Source organism: Phascolarctos cinereus, unplaced genomic scaffold (assembly GCF_003287225.1).
Source record: "Phascolarctos cinereus isolate Bilbo 61053 unplaced genomic scaffold, phaCin_HiC Scaffold_8;HRSCAF=390, whole genome shotgun sequence".
Lineage (NCBI taxonomy): Eukaryota > Metazoa > Chordata > Mammalia > Diprotodontia > Phascolarctidae > Phascolarctos > Phascolarctos cinereus.
This window is the reverse complement of record NW_027556291.1, coordinates 74,567,308-74,585,765: the sequence shown is the minus strand read 5'-3', so window position 1 is coordinate 74,585,765 and position 18,458 is coordinate 74,567,308. Positions and strand designations below refer to the sequence as shown.

General features: G+C 51.1%; 1 protein-coding gene across 5 annotated transcripts in view; it reads left to right on the top strand.

The window, feature by feature from the left end:
• Nucleotides 1-18,458, top strand: part of FLNA (filamin A) — a 56,296-nt gene that overhangs the window by 9,241 nt on the left and 28,597 nt on the right. For all 5 annotated transcript variants that reach the window (XM_020975622.2, XM_020975623.2, XM_020975619.2 and 2 more), the window contains 19 exons: nt 4,177-4,425; nt 4,863-4,960; nt 5,332-5,479; nt 5,937-6,055; nt 6,240-6,317; nt 6,418-6,580; nt 7,443-7,643; nt 8,475-8,612; nt 10,410-10,533; nt 11,071-11,207; nt 11,638-11,831; nt 12,513-12,626; nt 12,713-12,856; nt 14,017-14,140; nt 14,547-14,707; nt 15,180-15,270; nt 15,532-15,701; nt 16,283-16,400; nt 16,678-16,940. In XM_020975622.2, the coding sequence (XP_020831281.1) occupies nt 4,177-4,425; nt 4,863-4,960; nt 5,332-5,479; nt 5,937-6,055; nt 6,240-6,317; nt 6,418-6,580; nt 7,443-7,643; nt 8,475-8,612; nt 10,410-10,533; nt 11,071-11,207; nt 11,638-11,831; nt 12,513-12,626; nt 12,713-12,856; nt 14,017-14,140; nt 14,547-14,707; nt 15,180-15,270; nt 15,532-15,701; nt 16,283-16,400; nt 16,678-16,940 (2,834 nt within the window). The remainder of the gene's footprint in view (nt 1-4,176; nt 4,426-4,862; nt 4,961-5,331; nt 5,480-5,936; nt 6,056-6,239; nt 6,318-6,417; nt 6,581-7,442; nt 7,644-8,474; nt 8,613-10,409; nt 10,534-11,070; nt 11,208-11,637; nt 11,832-12,512; nt 12,627-12,712; nt 12,857-14,016; nt 14,141-14,546; nt 14,708-15,179; nt 15,271-15,531; nt 15,702-16,282; nt 16,401-16,677; nt 16,941-18,458) is intronic.

The following is an 18,458-nucleotide window of genomic DNA, read 5'->3' as shown; positions in this document are numbered from 1 at the left end:
GGGCCTGGGCCCCAGACAGGGCCTGGGCTGGTAGCTAGGCCGTGGGAAAGGCCCCTTTGGTAAGGCCCTGGGGTTTGGGCTTGGTGGGGCAGGGATAAGCTCTGTGTGTGTGTGTATGTGAGAGAGATTCCTAAATACTTACTGCCTTAGGCATTCCAAGGGAGTCTGTGCCAGCCTGCACAGAATAGATGGGAAAGAGCCTTGCTCTGGACTTCACTGTGGGCAAATCTTATATTTTCTCTGGGGGCCTCAGTCCTCTTTTGGATCTCTTCAGTGGATATGAAGAGATAAGCACTTTGTAAAATACTACACAACACACACACACCACACACACACACACACACACACACACACACACGTGCGCGCGCGCGAGAATGACCATTGTTGTGACTGGAACTGAGGGTGTGTCTCAGGCACTCCCTAAGATAGGGCCTGGCCTGGAAGCTGGGTGGGCCTCCCTGTGTATGAGGAATGGCTGGTGGTGGCCCATAACCTGGCCTTACACAGCCCCTCTTCCTCAGTGTTATTTATCTACCTACCTAACTCTTGGCACATCCAGGCCCACAAGGCCAACAAAGGGTATGGTAGAAGAGGTACCCAGCTTGAGCTCTTACCAATGCCAGCTGGAGGCTTGGCAGATCTTGTTTATATTTGGCATTCTAGCTGTCAGTGAATAGTCTTTTCTACCTTCTCCTGTCCCTATCAACTACTTTGAAATAGATGAGATGTAATCAGGGAAATAGGGTTGAATTTGAAAAGTGGAGAGACAAAAAAAAAAAAGTGGAGAGACCAATTGAGGTGGGCCCATCAGGGCAGGCTTCTTCTACCCGGGAAGAATCTCCTAGCTTTCTAAGCTATCTAGAGCTCTCAGATATTGATGGGTAGGGCTATTCCACTTGGTCATGTTTGGGTGTGTTAGGGTTCTCTTGCTTCTGGAAAACAGCTTAGCAAGGGCTGAGGTAGAGAACTCTGGGGCTGGAGAAGACTAGATTGAGTGTTTCTGGCCTGGGGAACAAACTGAAGGCCTGGGATAGAAAGGAAAGAATCCTGAGTTCTAGTCCCAGCTTTGCCTCAGAGCTGGCACCTTCCTTTCTGGGCCTAGTTGAATGCATCTATAAAATAAGGGGGCCCGAAGTGATCTCTAAGGCTTGTCCAGCCTCGATATTTCGTAAGCCCCTTATATGGAAAAGTCTTATTCCAGACTTTCTTCTCTCCTTTTTGGTACCCTCCCCACCCCTTTTCCAGCTGACTCAGAAGACAAACATTTTTTTCTGCATTTTTTTTTTAACTTTGGAGAGGAATCTTACAGATAAGGACTAAGAGGATCTGTCTTCTTCATAGATAGGCGTGGGGAGGTCTGCTGTGACCCCATTTGCTGAGCCCTGTAGAAAAGAATGTTTCTGCATTGGGTAAAGTTGGCATCATCCCTGCCTTTGTGGAAGTCATTTGGGGGCTCCTGGTAGGTAGACCAAGGCACTCCCCTCAAGGGTAGAAGCAGCAGAGAATCACATTTCAGTTCCATGTAAAGAGAAACTTCCTACAATTAGGGCTGTTCACAAGAGGAGAGGGCTACCTTAGGAGGTCATGAATTTGTCATTCCTGGTAGTCTTCAGATTGACCACTTCTCACACCTGTTGTAGAAGGGTTTCCTGGGTAGGTACGGTGAAATTGGTGATCTGAAATCCTTCCAACTCAGAGTCTGATTCTCCCACGCCCACCCAAAGCCCCTTTCTTATCTCATGGAAACACAAGAATGTGTTGGCAGGGACTTTGAGTTTCATCTCATCTGATCTTTACTTTATAGATGGGCACATTGAGGTCCAGAGACAGGAAGGGACTTACCCGAGGTTTCAGGGGCAGAGCTGGGACAAAAATCACAGGATCTCAGAGTTGGCAGGAACCTCTAGGGCCACCTCATCCTTTAACCCTAACTTCCTGAAACTGGGAGGCATACTACTTCTGCATGCCTGATACATGGCTGCCCCAACTGCTGGAGCAGGAACCCATTCATTCCCCTTGGAGACCATTCTCCAGACTTTTTGTCATATGAAGCCTAAAATGAAATCCTTTTGACATTTCTACCCCCCACCCCCATTGTTGTTCCTGTTTCTGCCTTCTGGGGCCTAGCAGAACATGTGTAAGCCAGGACATGGGATTTCTTTTCTGATTTTTCTTGGTGAGATGGCCTTTCTGGCTCAAACTTTTCCTTCTCAGCCTTCCTGCTGTTTCCTTTCTTAGACCTCTCTACCACTTCCACCCTCACCCCCCTGTTGCAGGCTTGGGTCAGCTATTCAGGGCAAGGCCCCCTGAAAGGCGGAGTATGTGTCGGGGCTAGTTGTCTCCTGAGGCTAGCTGAGAACTCTGCTGATTGGGGCTGAGGGGGTTGCCGTGGTGATTTGGGGTGGCTGCTAGCCAGACCCTTCGGGTGGGTCTCAGAATATCCTGGACCATTTCCCCAGGCCAGGCTAGCCAGGTTTTCCTGGGCCTGTTCCTTCTCCTGGCTTTCGGCCTGCTGTTCAGTTTGCTTTCTGTGGTTTGGGGTGGGGTGGGCCTGTCTTTTTATTCCAGTCCCCCAGATCAGAGGAGATTTTTGACATGTTCTTCCCTGAGCTCTTTAGGATGCACTCTGATCAGGACCATTCCTTTTATTCCCTGCCCCCCTTCCCTTCATTTTTTCCCTGGCCCTCAGGGCTGGCCTGGGCCTCCTGAGCCCAAAATAGAGCAGCAGCAGGGAGGAAGCAGCCCTTGGCAACCTCAGCCTTTTCTTACTCCCTTCCCAAGGCGAGCTGGGACTTGTTCTAGGGGCTGTAGAGCTATCTAGGGAAACACAGGGCCTGTTTCCTGACTAAGCCCCTACCTGTGGAAGCTTCCCCTTCCCCTTTCTGGTGGAATGTCTTAATATTGTGGTTCAAAGGCAGAGCTAGAGCCTGCTGATCTACATAAGCCTATACTACACTAAAAGTGGAGGGGAGGGGAAGACTAGCAACAAGAAAGGCTTTCTAGCCTTTGGGAATAGGCATTCTTTCCCCTCAGCATTGCCTGTATGAGAAAGGGGGAATGAAACCCCCACAGTTAAGAGATTTCGAGTCAGCAGACCTGAGTTGAATCCTTGCTCTGCCAGGACCTAAATGTGGCCTGGGGCATGTTCTGCTGCCTGCTCTGGGCCTCCTTTTCTCCTTCTGTAAAATAAAGGGCTTGTGCTTTCTCTGAGGGGTTTCTTCCAACTCAGATATTCTGTGGTCCTATGTCTAGGCCTCAGGAATGTAGAACTCTATCTCCTCAGTGGTCCTACCCCCAGGCTGAGGTGACTCAGGGCTTATTAGTTATGCCCACATAGTCTTGGCTCCCTTGTCTTTCAACCTCCCCCCCCCCAATTAATTTCTGCTGACTTTTGCAAGCTCTCTATCTCTCTGTTCCTCCCCCATGGAGCCGTAAATCTGCCTGGCTGACAGCCAGCTCACTGAGGACTTTGGGGGTAGAGAGTTGGGGAAGAGGAATTCTGTTTCTTTTTTATATACATGTGCACACATATATATTCACATGTACATATTCTTTCTTTCTTTACTCCTCTGTCCCCCCTTTCTTTCATTTGATCCTTATAACCTTGTGAAGTAAATTGTTTAGATGAAGAAACTGAGGCCCAGAGGTTAAATGACTTGCCCAGGGTCATTTAGCTAATAAAAGTCAAGGAGGATTTGACCTCATGTGTTTTGTAATTGCTGGTCTAGTGTTCTAGCCACTGCCCCCTGCTCAAGCACCCTCTCCCCTGAGTCACTGGCATTCAGAGCTAACGGAGCCCCTGGAGAGGGGCTGAGGTACTGGTGAGTGCTAGAACCTTAGAGGACATTTTCAAGACTTATAGTCTAATCCTGAGTGTCTTCCTCACCTACTGGGAGACCTTTGCCAAGTTCTTTCCCTCATCTGCCCTGGATGTTTCCTTCCTTCCTTCTAGGCTGGATAGATCTTACATTTGGCAAAGACCTCTGGGGACCATCATTTTGTGTCTCCCCAGCACTTAGCCTGGTGCCTGGCACCCAGGAGGTACTTAATCGGTGCTTGTTGACAGATCCTTGAGGGTTCTAGCCTTAGCTAGAGGCTACCATAGCCCTGTGTGCACCCAAGGCTCTGGAAAGAGGCTGAGCAAACATCCCTCTCTTCCTACCCCATGCCCTGCAGACAGCAAGGCCATTGTTGATGGCAACCTGAAGCTCATCTTGGGTCTGATTTGGACGCTGATTCTGCACTACTCCATCTCGATGCCAATGTGGGACGAGGAAGAGGACGAAGAGGCCAAGAAGCAGACGCCCAAGCAGCGGCTCCTGGGTTGGATCCAGAACAAACTCCCTCAGCTGCCCATCACCAACTTCAGTAGGGACTGGCAGAGTGGCCGTGCCCTTGGGGCCCTAGTGGACAGCTGTGCTCCAGGTGAGAGCCGAGCCCTGCTGCCTCTTCTGCCCCCAAGCTTCCCCAATTAGGATCAGGGCAGGGAGAATGCTGGGAGGGGCCAGATTTCAAGATCCTCTGTGCAGAAGAAGGACCAAGGAGCCACCCCCCACCTCTTGCCATTGTGTATTGGCACAGGTTGACCCCCTTGCCTTGAACGCTCTTCTTCCTCATCTCCACCTCTTGGAGTCCCTACCTCCCTTCAAGGCTTGATTCAACCCCTACCTTCTACAGAGGAGGCTTTAGCTGACATCCCCATACCCGAATAGAAGGTATTCTGAGGCAGGGACTGATATTCACTGTGTCCCTATCACTGTCCACTATTGGCTCCTTGATACTGGACCACTATGGTATGAACTACTTCCAGGGGTCGGGGGGGAGGACTGGTTCATGCCATGGGGCTTCTCTGTCTGCTGCAGGCCTGTGCCCTGACTTGGATTCCTGGGATGCCAGTAAACCTGTGAACAATGCCAGAGAAGCCATGCAGCAGGCCGATGACTGGCTGGGCATTCCTCAGGTACGAGCTTTGCCAATATTTGTATCTGATTCAACCTACTGTCTCTTCCCTGTCCCAAAAGAGCTATGTGATTGACCTAGAGCTGGAAAGGACCTCAGAGGCTATCTAATCTAACCCCCTCAATTTACAGAGGAGGAAACTGAGGCACAGAGTAGGAAAGTAAGAGTTGGAGGGATCTAACCATAGGTCCTGTGACTCCAGGTCAAGTGCCCTTTCTGCTGGGCCTCTGGTCCCTTGTCCCAGTTTCCCCTCATGAGTCCCCAACTCCGGGCTCTCCCTTGCTCTTTGACTGTAAGTGGGGATAGCTGGAGCATGGTGCCAAGTTGGCTTGGCCTCCTCTCATCCTAAAAACAACCTCCAATCTTCTATAGGTGATCACTCCCGAGGAGATTGTGGACCCCAACGTTGATGAGCACTCAGTCATGACCTACCTGTCCCAGTTCCCTAAAGCCAAGCTGAAGCCTGGGGCCCCACTGCGTCCCAAGCTCAATCCAAAGAAAGCCAGAGCCTATGGGCCAGGTGAGGAGTTTTTGCCTTAATGTAGTGGCCAGTTGGAGACAGGAGAGTGGACCTTAGGGAGATTGGCACTTTGGTGGGAGGCAGGAGGGCAGATGTTCTGAGGTCCAAGAAGAAGGAGCGGGTACCAGCTGTCCAGGCAGGTGAGAACTTGAGTCTTGATGCTGGCCTGCTCCTGCCAAACCCCTCTGTACTGAAGCGGTCTGGGCACTGGCCACAGTGAAGCTTAACACTGAGACCAAGCTAGAGGCAGCCAGCAAATATCCTCCCCAGAACCCTGAAGGAAACCAGTTAGGCCACCGGATTGGAGAGAACGGGAGTCGGTAGGGGATTGGGCAAGGGCCCCACACAGGCAAGTGGTAGGCATCTGTGTGGGGACCTTTTGCTTGGCGATGATGTAGGGGAGAGTTGGGAGCTCGCCTTGTGCCATCCTGACTTCACCTTGGTATCTCCCTCATAGGAATAGAGCCCACTGGTAATATGGTGAAGAAACGGGCAGAGTTTACTGTGGAGACAATAAGCGCTGGCCAGGGGGAAGTCCTGGTGTATGTGGAGGACCCCGCTGGGCACCGGGAAGAGGTAGGTGCTAACCCTTCCCCTGCTCACCTGTGGGCTCAGGAGGGATGAGACTGGAGACCTGTATGGGGAATAGAAGGAATCTAGGACTAGCTACCAAAGAGAAGATTGGCCCAGGAGAAGTAGGTGAACTGTGTCCTGTCTTATGCCTAGCAAGCTAACCAAGGCCCACTGTCCAACATTACAGGCCAAGGTGATTGCCAATAATGACAAGAATCACACCTTCTCTGTCTGGTACATCCCTGAGGTCACAGGGACGCATAAGGTGAGACTGAGGGTTGGGCCAGAGGAAGGGGAGGGAGAGTAGAATGCTGCCAGCCTCACTTTTTTATACTCCATCTCTCCCTGCATCCTACCTTGTCTAGGTCACAGTCCTCTTTGCTGGACAGCACATTGCTAAGAGCCCCTTTGAGGTGTATGTGGACAAGTCCCAGGGAGATTCCAGCAAGGTTACAGCCCAAGGCCCTGGCCTGGAACCCAGTGGTAACATTGCCAACAAGACCACTTACTTTGAGATCTTCACTGCTGGTGAGGCTGACCTCCTTCCTATCCTTTTTCCCCCCAATCTTCCCCCTCACAAAATCCAAGAGGCCTAGAGCCAGACCTGTAAGGGGCCTTAGAGGTCACCAAGGCCACGTCTCTTGTTTTATGGAGAGATGGTTGGACAGGTATTTGATCCCAAAGTCAGTGCTCCTTCCACTGCCATACTCTGTCTCTCTACTGACAACCCTCTGTGGGGTATGAGATTCAGGCCTGAGCTTAGAAAGAGCCAATAACTAAGGCAGCTGTGGCCTCGGGGCACATCCTTGGCCCTTTGCAGCCTGTAAGTGGCAGAGGCCCCTTTGAACTAGTTAAGCACTAACCAGAGGTGGGAAACTTGTGGCCTCGAAGGCCACGTGTGGCCTTCCAGGTCGTTGGGTGCGCTTTCGACTGAGTCGAAGTTTTACAGAACACATTCTTTTATTAAGGGGATGTGTTCTGAGAAGTTTGGATTCAGTCAGAGGGCCGCACTTGAGGACCTAGAGGGCCATGGGTTTCCCACCCCTGCATGAAACTCTTGACCTTTTGCCCTAATATCTGGAGCTTTACCTGCTCCCAGGAGCTTTCCTTAGTTAGTTGGCAGATGTGACCACAGATTGCATGCCTGTTTCGATATGCATTCACTACTCTCATCTTTTCAGAGGTAGAAGAGACCCAAGAAAATGAGAAGGAAAAGCATGCTTTTCAGTTTGCTTTCAGATATTTGTTCTGAATCAATGATTCTATGGTGTATGCGGCCCCTCCCTACCCAGAGCAGTTTCCCATCTTGGATGGGGGTGGGGTGGCAGAGTAACCAGTGGAAGAGTGGTTGGGGGCAACTGGGGATCCTATAGTTTTGTTTTCCTATCAGGTGCTGGTGTTGGAGAGGTGGAGGTGGTGATCCAAGATCCCACAGGGAAAAAGGGTACCGTAGAGCAACAGCTGGAGGACAAGGGCAACAGCACATATCGATGTAGCTACAAGCCTACCCTGGAGGGAATCTATACCATCTATGTCACCTTTGCTGGGGTACCCATTCCCCGGAGCCCCTACACTGTTGCTGTTGGGCAAGGTGAGCTCCTCTGATGCATGTTATGCTCCCCACGAGGCCAGCCATCCTGTGCCAGGGACCCCCTGGGGCTGACTACTGTCTCAGCCACTGCTGCTCTGGCTGCCCTCATCCATCCCTCATCCTCTGGCTGCCCTGTCCTGGAGAAGTTGAGCCCATGGTGGGGGGACCACAAGACCACTTTTCTTCTCATCTTAATTCACGGCCGCCTTGAGTCCCCCCTCTTTCCCTCTCTCCTTTTTTCATCACCTCTCTTTTCACTGTTCTTGGCAAACTTGCTCTCCCTTCGTGGTTTGTTTCCCTTCTTCTGTCTGTCTCTTCTTCATGCTTTCGTCTTTTCTGAAGACCTGGCTCCGGCTGCCTGGGAATCTCTGCTGAGCTCTGATCTCACCAAAGGGTGGACGGTACTTGAGCCCAATTATTTTGGAGGGAGGGGGTTATGTTGGAAGGGAGTAGGGGAGGGAAGGGAGGGAGGGAGGGAGGTCCCAGCATGTTCCTGTAGCCTCCCAGCTCTGGTAGCACAATAAGTAGCTGGAGCTCACAAGTGCCCTGGATCCTGGTCACTGGGCTAGTTCGGCCTGGTCACTCCCCTTCAGTGGGGCCCTCTGTGCCATGAGGGTATTGCACGTGATTATTGGCTGCTTTGGCATAATGATTAGTGCCTCCTCTGTTGCCCAATTCTTTGAGAAAAGATGATCCTGGGTCCAGGTTTTGGCAGGCAAGAATGTAACATCAGAACAGAGGCCTCACCCTTGGCCTTGGGCTACTTAGACCCAGAGTATCCTTGGGGTTCCTCCATTTCTCCAAATAATGAGACCTCCCTTCTCTCCCCAGCCTGTAACCCCAGTGCCTGCCGGGCTGTGGGCCGAGGTTTGCAGCCCAAAGGCGTTCGAGTGAAAGAGACGGCTGACTTCAAAGTCTACACGAAGGGGGCAGGCAGTGGCGAGCTCAAGGTTGTCGTGAAGGGTCCCAGTAAGTCAACTGCCAGACATGAGAACATGTGGGGTACAGAGCTGGGAGGCCCCACAGACAAAGAGAGGAAGATATGTCTAACCCCAGAATGTGGCCTCTGGAGGCTCAGAGTAGGCCAAAGGAGGAGGGGAGATGGAGGTGAAGCGGTGGGGGCAGCAGCCTAGGAATTCATGGAACGTTTGTGCTCAACCTGATGAGATGAAATTAAGAAATACAAAGTTTGGAATGTAAATACCATGGGGAGAGGTTTATTGAGATAGCAGGTTGTCCACAAAAGCTCCATGGGTACTGAGTGGAATCAGCAAAGATATGAGAGCTGAGGAAGGGAGTGTCATCTCCATGTGCTTTAAGGGAGGTCCAGGGATTACTTCCTGAGATGTCAGCTGCACTGGGAATACTGCATGGGTTAGGAAGGTGTTGGGAAAGTGGGAAAGTGCCAGCTGTCCTGAGGAGGGCATACATAATGAAGAAGAACCTTGGGGTGATGTCATTGAGGATTGGTTGAAGGAACATGAGATGTTTAGGTTGGAGAAGAAAAGACTTGAGGTGAGGTGAGGGCATAATCTCTGCCTTGCAGTATTTTTGAAAGGCTGTCCTGGGGAAGACAGACTAGTTTTGTTTGGTCCTGAAGGGCAGGGCCCCTTTGCAGTAAGGGCCAGCTCAGGGCCTATGGTGGCTGCACAGAGCCATTTCAAAAGAGAATGGGCTCCCCCTCACAGAAGCTGCAGTCACTGGGTGGCTGGGTCACTGCAGGGCAGGGGTGGGCCCATCCAGAGTGGAAGACCTCAGGCCACTGTTCAGATGGATACGGAATTTATGAAGTCCCTTCCTTGCCCCTGGATGGGGCACCCTCCCAGGGGTGCACATTTGCTGCAGTTGAGACTAGGAAAACTCCCTTCTCTTTCCCTGCCTGTTCCCCTCCATCTTCTGCAAATGCTACCATGTTCAAGAGGCGTTTTCTGGTCCCAGTCGCTTTGTATTTGAAGTTTACTTCCAGCCCCTCCTGTTGTTCTCCTCACCCCTGCTGGGAGCTGGGGCAGCTCCTGTCCAGTGGATGCTTCTGAGAGCCAGGACTGATTTTTGAATCTGTGTCCCCTCTGCCTGGCACTGAGTGCCCCTGGACCTCTATGTGTTGGTTGATGACTCTGGACTAAGTGTTATAGGAGGTCCTGGGGAAATTAAGGCATCTCCTTAGCCCTATAGGGAGCTTACAGTCATGTTGCGGGGAGGGGGCTGGGGGAAGAGGTCAAGACATCAGCCTAGATAATTCTGATGTCCAACATTGCCTGATGCCCACCTCTGAGAGATAGATGCAAAACCATTTGCCATGTGAGGCCTGAGGCTGCTTTGGGCTGGAAGGTTATAGAACGATTGGTTTCGTTTTCCAGAGAAAGTAGCATTTGAGTTAGGGGTGTTTTAAGAATAAAAGGAATGAGACAAAGATTGCTGGTGGCAGTAGGGCGATATAAGGAAAGGCCTTTCCCAGTGTGTACAGATCTGGAGGGCAAAGTGCAGTCTAGCTTGGCCAGAATGGAAGCAGGGAGAACAGTGGTAGGAAAGAAGGCTGAGACAGATTGGGGAGTCTTTGATGACAAACAGTTTTGTAAAAACATCTTCTGGAGGCATCAGAAATGGAAACCTCTGGACAGCTAGTAAGAAGCCACTCAGCAATTTTCCCAGGCGCCAACTGGGGCCTCTTCAGAGTGGCCAGTGTGGATGGATGCTGGGGATTGGGGTTCTTGGAATACTTTGGGATTGACTCTGTTTCACCTACTCTTCTTCCCCCCCCCCCAATAGAGGGTGAAGAACGGGTGAAACAGAAGGATCTCGGAGATGGCGTCTATGGCTTTGAGTATTATCCTCCCGTCCCTGGCAACTATACAGTCACCATCACCTGGGGCGGTCAGAACATCTCCCGGAGGTGAGGAGGCTGGGGACAATGACCAGGCACTGATGTCTATCCCCTCTGGACTTCCTTGTTTGAACAAAATGGAAATCAGGTCACATGGTAGAACCCCCACAGCCCAAGAAATGATCCCCATGTGACAGTGCTGTGTATCAATAACATTTTATATACATTTATATACATACATATCTCTCCTTTGAGCCTCAGTACAATCCTGGCAGTTGTATTTCCCCATTTGATATATAAGGAAGCTGAGGTTTGGAATGACAAAGTGACTTTGCCCAAGTCACAGAGCTAGCAAGTGTCAGAGGTGGGATTCAAACCCAGGGTTTCCTAACTCAGAGAGCAGTAGACTGTCTCTTACATCCTACTGTGTCAGTCAGATCCGGCCATGGTTCCTACGCTTGCCACCTGATGGCAAGGCCATTCCCCAACTTGAGCTTTAGACGCCTCATATGTAAAATGGATAGTCTTCCTTCTCATCTAGGGGGATGGAGTGGGGCAGGAGTTCAGCTTTCCTCACAGCTGTGTGTATGTGTGTCCTCTTGGTAGCCCCTTTGAAGTAAAGGTGGGCACAGAGTGCGGCAACCAGAAGGTTCGAGCCTGGGGCCCTGGTCTGGAGGGTGGCGTGGTCGGCAAGTCGGCTGACTTCGTGGTCGAGGCCATTGGGGATGATGTTGGCACCTTGGGTATGTCAGAAGGCACCTTCTTTGGGAAGATTTGCCCTAATTGGGGTGTGGGCAAGAGGCCAGAGAAATGGCATGAAGCCCCATTACAGGATGCCCCCTAGCCTAGCGGAGAAATCAGGAATATACAGTGAAGGGATCCTCTATTCAGTCAGATGGTTCCTGAGTAGAATGGTACTAGATTCAGAGAAAGAGGAATTATTGGGGTGGCAGGGTGGTAGAAGACATGGGTTCAAACCCTGGCTCGCTTATTGTGTGTCTGAGCAAGAGACTTGCCCTCCCTCAAACTCAGGGCTCTCTAAGACCCTTTCAGACAGTGGGAGTTCAGAAATCGTCTCTGCCTTGGAAGGCTTTTTGGTAAGAGAGGCAGGCCCACTGCCACTTGATCCGGGCTCTCAGACGATTGCCTTGCCATGAATCCCCCCCTACCCAGGATTCTCAGTGGAAGGCCCCTCACAGGCAAAGATTGAGTGTGATGACCGGGGCGATGGTTCCTGTGATGTGCGCTACTGGCCGCAGGAGGCTGGGGAGTACGCTGTCCATGTGCTCTGCAACAACGAAGACATCAAACTCAGCCCGTTTATGGCTGACATCAAGGCGGCCCCCAAGGACTTTTACCCAGAAAAGGTGAGGGAGGGCTGGGCCCTAGGAAGATGATGCCCAAGGCCAGTGCTGGGGACCGGGCTGGCCAGCCTTGCCTTACTACAGTGGGCATGGCCTGTGACCTCTCAGGCTCCTGCCTCACTTATCACCCCCTCCTGAAAACATGCATGTGGCCCAGTCCTTTTTACCGTGTTTGCCTCAGGTTCATCGTGGGGCCTGGGCAGAGGCCAAAGCTGGAGAGAAAGGCAGCGGATAGCTTTTGGGAGAGTCCCAGAGTGGGAGCCAGTCTCAGTGGTCAGCCAGCAGTGCTCTGAAGCTGCCCCAATTGCCTTCTTTGATCGTATTGCCCCTTTCCCTTCAGGAGAGAGGCACGGCTCCCATTGAGTTGCTGCCAAGGCATGGGGAGCTCAGTGCCAGGGATGTGGGGTTCAATCCAAGAAGCATTTTGTTAGACCCACACTACATGCAAATTATGAACCCTGGCTTACCCGCTCTGGGTCCCTGAGGAGCTTTTGGAGGTTCCTGGGCCAGGCTGGTGGAGAAGGGATGGATTTCAGTGGGCACTTTCATGGCTTCCTTGGAAAGCCTCATGCTTTAGCTCTGCTAGCTGTCTCAGGGCTGAGGTCAAGGGGAATTGACTGCTCCAGACACTCAGCCTGTTCAGGGAAGGGCCTCTGAGTCTGATGCTTTTTGGACTTATTTTAGGTGAAAGCTCGGGGCCCAGGACTGGAGAAGACTGGTGTGGCCATCAACAAACCAGCTGAGTTCACTGTGGATGCCAAGAACGGTGGCAAGGCCCCTCTCAAAGTCCAAGTGCAGGTGAGATGGGGCCGAGTAGCAAGGGGCTGGCATTGGAGCCCTAAAAAGAAACTGTCTGAGCTCAGTTGCTTCTCCTCCCCTTTCAGGACAGTGAAGGTTCCCCCGTGGATGTCATCGTAAAGGACAATGGTAACAACACCTTCAGCTGCTCCTATGTCCCAAAGAAAGCAGTCAAGCACACAGCTGTGGTCTCTTGGGGAGGGGTCAATATCCCCAACAGCCCCTACCGGGTGAGCCTCCCTTCTCCCATCTCTGCACGAGCTGAAATTGGGGACCCTGGGTAATAGAAGAGGAGACAGGCCTAGAAAGATTTGGTGACTTGGCTAAGATCATGCAGGGAGTCAGCCATGTTGGGTCACAAAAATCTGAGTTTAGAGCCAGAGGAGATTCGGGTCCAGCCCTCTCCTATTTAAGCATTAGAATGAAGATTTGAGCTAGGGCCTCCCCTGCCCAGTACAACTCACTCTGCTCCTGTTCTGCTATGGTTCCCATTTCACAGATAGGAAGCTGAGGCCCAGAAAACCAACCATTTCCTCAGCTTTGTCTGCCATTGTAGACATTGTTCTCCAGCCATGGCACGCCAGTTGCTCTTGGGGCCAAGCCAACTCGTTTTTTTTTATCTTAGCAGTGGTCACGTCACTGGTTCCCATTGAACTTATGCTTGTTCAGGAGTCCTGGGGAGCTCTTTTCTTCCCCCTGATCCTCATCTTATATTGGAATTCAATCCAGTGAACATTGATTGAGCTCTTACTTGGTGCTAGGCCCTTAGCCTGGAGGAGAAAGGAGCATCCTCCCTCTGGAGTGGTGTAGGGGTAGGGGTGGTAACAAGATATAAGCAAATGAGTGAATGTAAGATAATTTGGGGAGGGAGGGAGGGAGCACCAGAATGGGGGTGAGAAGGACCAGAAAAGGCCCTTCAGAAGCATCAGCTCAGGCAAAGGAAGACTGTTAAGGGTTTGAAGGAGAGTGGCCTGAATGAAGGGACTTTGCTGCCTGTGTCTCTCCTTTCTCTCACCCCATCTCCACCCAGCTGCCAAAACAGTTTTCCTAAATAAGGAACAAACAAGCCTGACCCCTTCTTTCCCCAGCTCAAAAACCCTCCATCAGTGGCTGCCTCCTACCTCCTGGAGGTTGGGCCACCAATCTGGTCAGGTTGGCAATTCCAAACCCCCCTTGGGATGAATCCCCCGGCCTACCTTTCAAGATTGATTTTCCGTGACTCCCCTCACTGATTACATTCTGACCAGACTGTCCTAGTGCCTGGAGGAGATGGTCACCTCCCACCTTTGTGTGTGTACAAATATTTCCCCCTGCCTACCCCATACATGGAATGCACCCTGTCTTTCTTCCCTGTCATCTTCCCCCTTTGTCTCCCCTTCTGTCTTTGTAGGTAAATGTGGGAGCAGGAAGCCATCCTAACAAGGTAAAAGTCTATGGGCCAGGAGTGGCCAAGACTGGTCTCAAGGCCCACGAGCCAACTTACTTCACTGTGGACTGTACTGAAGCTGGGCAGGGTGAGTGACCCTGGGGGGTGGGGTAGGGTGGAGGTAGCTTGTAGATTGGGAGGCTTGTTGGAGAGCTGATATAAAGATGAAGCAGATGGGAGTGGGGTGGAGTAGATGGGCTTCTTCCCCTTCTTAGACTTCCTTGTTCATCACTATAACCTTCTATTGGCCCCTTCAGGGAGAAAAGTAAGGGGCCCAAGGAAATGGCATTAGAAGCTTCTGTTCTCCAAGGCCCCATATTTCTATAGGCCCCCAAAATAAGCCTGAAGTGAAAACCCTGGCTTCCATCTCCTCGGCCCATGTTACTGAACAAGAAGGAATTCAAAGTTGGCTCTAGTGTGGCCTTGGCCTAGCTAGGGGCCAGGGAAGACATCTAGCCAATATTGTTCTAAGCTTTGCCCTTGCCCTGTTCCAGGTGATGTCAGCATTGGCATCAAGTGTGCCCCAGGAGTAGTAGGGCCAGCTGAGGCGGATATTGACTTTGACATCATCCGGAATGACAATGACACCTTCACAGTCAAGTACACCCCTCGGGGGGCAGGCAGTTATACCATCATGGTTCTCTTTGCCAACCAGGTGAGAGTTACCCACAGCCTCTTGAACTCAAATCTAAGAAGCCTTTCCATATTTTCTCTACCTTTCCCCCCCTTTCTGGCCCCATTCTTGAATGTATTGGTGTTTTCTCCTTTTTAAAAATGACTTTTTTTTAACATTCTAGAATTTCTTCACATACCCCACCCCAAAGCAAACCTCCAAATACAAAGCAACCCCCCTGACATTGTATGCACTAATAGTCCTCTCCCCCACCAAGAGAAAAGCATGTATTTCTGTTCTCCAGAAACCATCCTTTTCTCCTCCATTTTTGTAAGAGGCAGATTTCAGTTAATACCTACCTCTGTCTAGCCTCTGTTCTTGAAACTCCTCAGAGTGGCTACTGGCTTCTTTTTCCTTTCCTAAATCTGAACCCCTGGGCAGAGGAGACAGAGACTTGTGGCCCCCTGGAGACCTGAGGGAGCTTCTTGCTGCTTAACATCTCATTTCTTTCTAGGCCACACCTACTAGCCCCATTCGAATCAAGGTTGACCCTGCCCACGATGCCAGTAAAGTGAAGGCTGAGGGCCCCGGGCTGAGCAGGAATGGTAAGTGGCTGGAGTAGGAGGGATTTGGCAGCTCAGGAAGAGAGGGGCCTATCCCATCAGCCTCTGCCTCGTGCCCCCTTGGCTGTGCCACCTGGGAAGTGGGTCTGCCAGTATGTCCACCCAGCTTTCAGGAAGGGAAGGAGGGAAGGTGGCACTGAGAGGCAAGAGAGGGGACTATGTCCCCAAGAGTCCCATCTGAGGGGTAATGCCAAAGGAAATGCAGCTGCTCCAGCTGTCCCATGGCATCGCTTCTCTCATCAGGTGTGGAGCTTGGCAAACCCACTCACTTTACCGTCAATGCCAAGCCAGCAGGAAAAGCCAAGCTAGATGTCCAGTTCACAGGCCCAGCCAAGGGGGAGGCTGTTCGGGATCTTGATGTCATTGATCACCATGACAATACCTACACCGTTAAATATGTCCCCTTGCAGCAGGTAAGCCCTGTGGCTCTGGCCCAGGGGCCTCTAGGGATGGCAGGGCCAGCTCTCCATCCCTACTGCAGACACCTTAACCAACTTGTAGGATGTACCACTCAACCTAACCCTAAGCAATCGCTTTATTGTTTTCAAATTTGCTTTTGGATTTTGAACTCGACAAATTTCAGCAAACATGAATGAGGACCATAAGCAATTAATTGTTTAAGCACTTGGTTCAATGCATTTATTAATTTATTAATTGCAGTGCTATGCAATGAGGAGATATGGGCAACAGAGCGATCCTTGCCTCAGAGCCAAGAATCCCAAGATTGTACAAGAAAGGAGCCCCTTAAGTACCTCCTACTTCATTTTATCTAAGAGAGGATAGGAGGCCAAGAGAAAGAAAATAATTGGCCCAAGGTCACCTCATGAGTTATAGGCAGAGCTGGGACCAACAGGCAGGCCTCTTGGTTTCTTGCAATGTTACAACTAGGTTCTAAGGGTTCTGGCATAGGGTGTGAAGAAGTCCTCTTTCTACTAGGAACTTAGCAGATGTTAACTAAGGGCTGAGTATTGCTGCCTCCTTCCCCCCAATCCAGGGCAACATGGGTGTGAACGTGACCTATGGAGGGGATCATATCCCCAAGAGTCCCTTCTCTGTGGGTGTGGCCCAGACCCTGGACCTCAGCAAGATCAAGGTGTCCGGCTTAGGAGACAGTGAGTACTTGAGAGGAGGGCTATGTGACTCTTCATCCCATGGAAACCCCTCCCCCTTTCCAGAGGATTGACATTCTCCAAGACCCTGTCCTCCTAAGAGACTGCATACATGTGGTTTAGGGGAGGCTGAGATCCTTTCCCCACCACATTGATCACAAATCAGCATTTGGAGGGAGGGAGTCACATATCTGCTCCTGAGACTTGTTTGGGGTGTGCACATGTGCACACACAAACCTCAATTGCACACACGCACACACGTATCCCACTGTCCCCACAGAAGTGGAAGTTGGCAAAGACCAGGAATTCACAGTCAAGGCCAAGGGTGCAGGGGGCCAGGGCAAGGTGGCATCTAAGATCACAAGCCCCTCTGGCAAGGTGGTGCCCTGCAAGGTGGAGCCAGGCCTGAATGCAGACAACAGTGTGGTCAAGTTCATCCCCCGAGAAGAGGGCCCCTATGAAGTGGAGGTGACCTATGACAGCATTCCTGTCCCTGGAAGCCCCTTCCCAGTGGAGGCTGTGCCACCTACCAACCCCACCAAGGTACTAAGCTAGCCAATAGCTACCCAGCTCTCGGGCCTGATGAAAGGGCCTTTAGGAAGCTACGTGTCACCCTGGTTTACTGGCCTAGTAGCACTCAAACTTCCAGGACACTAAGGTGTCAGTAGATATTCATTTAGTAATCTCCTACTGTGTGCCAGGCTGTTTTAGCTAAGCTCTGGAGAGACAAAGAAAGGCAAAAACCAGTCCCCTCCCTGAAGGAGGTCACATTCTAACGAGAGAGACAACATGTAATTAGTTACATACAGAGTAAAGGAAAGATCATCTCAGAGGGGAAAGGCAAGGTCTCCTGTAGAAGGTGGGATTTGAGCTGAGTCTTAAGGCAAGCCAAAGAGCCTAGGGAAAAGAGGCAGAGGATCCTGGAGATAACTGTCCTGTACGAGGGCCAGCAAGAACAGGGTTGTCTTTGTGGGGAGTACAAGGGTAGTTACATGTAAGGAGACTGGAGAGGTAGAAAAGGGTCAGGTAGTAAATACCCAATAGAAGCATTTCTATCTGATCCTGGAGGTAATAGAGCACCACTGGAATTTTGAGTGCCCCAGGCAGCTGAATGGAGAATGGACTGGAGTGGGGAGATACTAGAGGCAGATAGACCTCACCCTCACCCAGGAGGCCATCTGCCACAATCCGGGCGTGAGGTGATGGTAAGGGCCTGCACCAGGGGGTGGCAGTGTCAGGGGAGAGAAGGGGATGTATTCACGATTGCTGCAGAGGTGAGATGGACAGGCCCTGGCAACAACTTGGATCTGAGGGATGGATTTGAGTGGGGAGTCCAAGGTGACACTGAGGTTTCAAGCCTGGATGACTAGAGGATGATTTCCTTTGACAGTAATAAGAGAGGGTTCTGGGGGAAAGATAAGTGAGTCCAGTTTTGGACATGTTGATTTTGAGGTGGCTATATGACAGCTAGGTGGCACTGCAGTGCACAGAGCATTAGGCCTGGAGTCAGGAACACTTGCCTTCCCTGAGTTCAAATCCAGCCCCCGATAATTCCTAGCTATGTGACCCAAAGCAAGTCACTTTACCCTTTTTACCTCAGTTCCTTATCTGTAAAATGATCTGGAGAAGGAAATGGCAAACCATTCCAGTATCTTTTCTAAGAAAACCCCAACTGGGGTCATGAAGAGTCAGACACAACTCGACAGCAACAACAACATGACATCCACTTCAAGATGCCCAATAGGAAGTTGGCGATAGAGGACCAGTGCTTAGGAGAGAGATTGGGTCAGGAAAGGTAGATCTGAGAATCATCGACATAGAGATTAAATCTGTGGGAGCCAATGAGATCCTCAAGTGAAGTAGGATAGAGGGAAGAGAGAAGAGGGCCCAGAACAGAACCTGAGGGACACCTCTGGTTAAAGGATGTGATCTGGAGGAGGACCCAGCAAAAGAGATAGAAGGTGGCTCAGAGGGGTGGGAGGAGAACTAGGAGAGAGGGGTGTCCCCAAGACCTAGAAAGAAGAGAGTGTCCAGGAGGAGAAAGTGATCAACAGTGTCCAA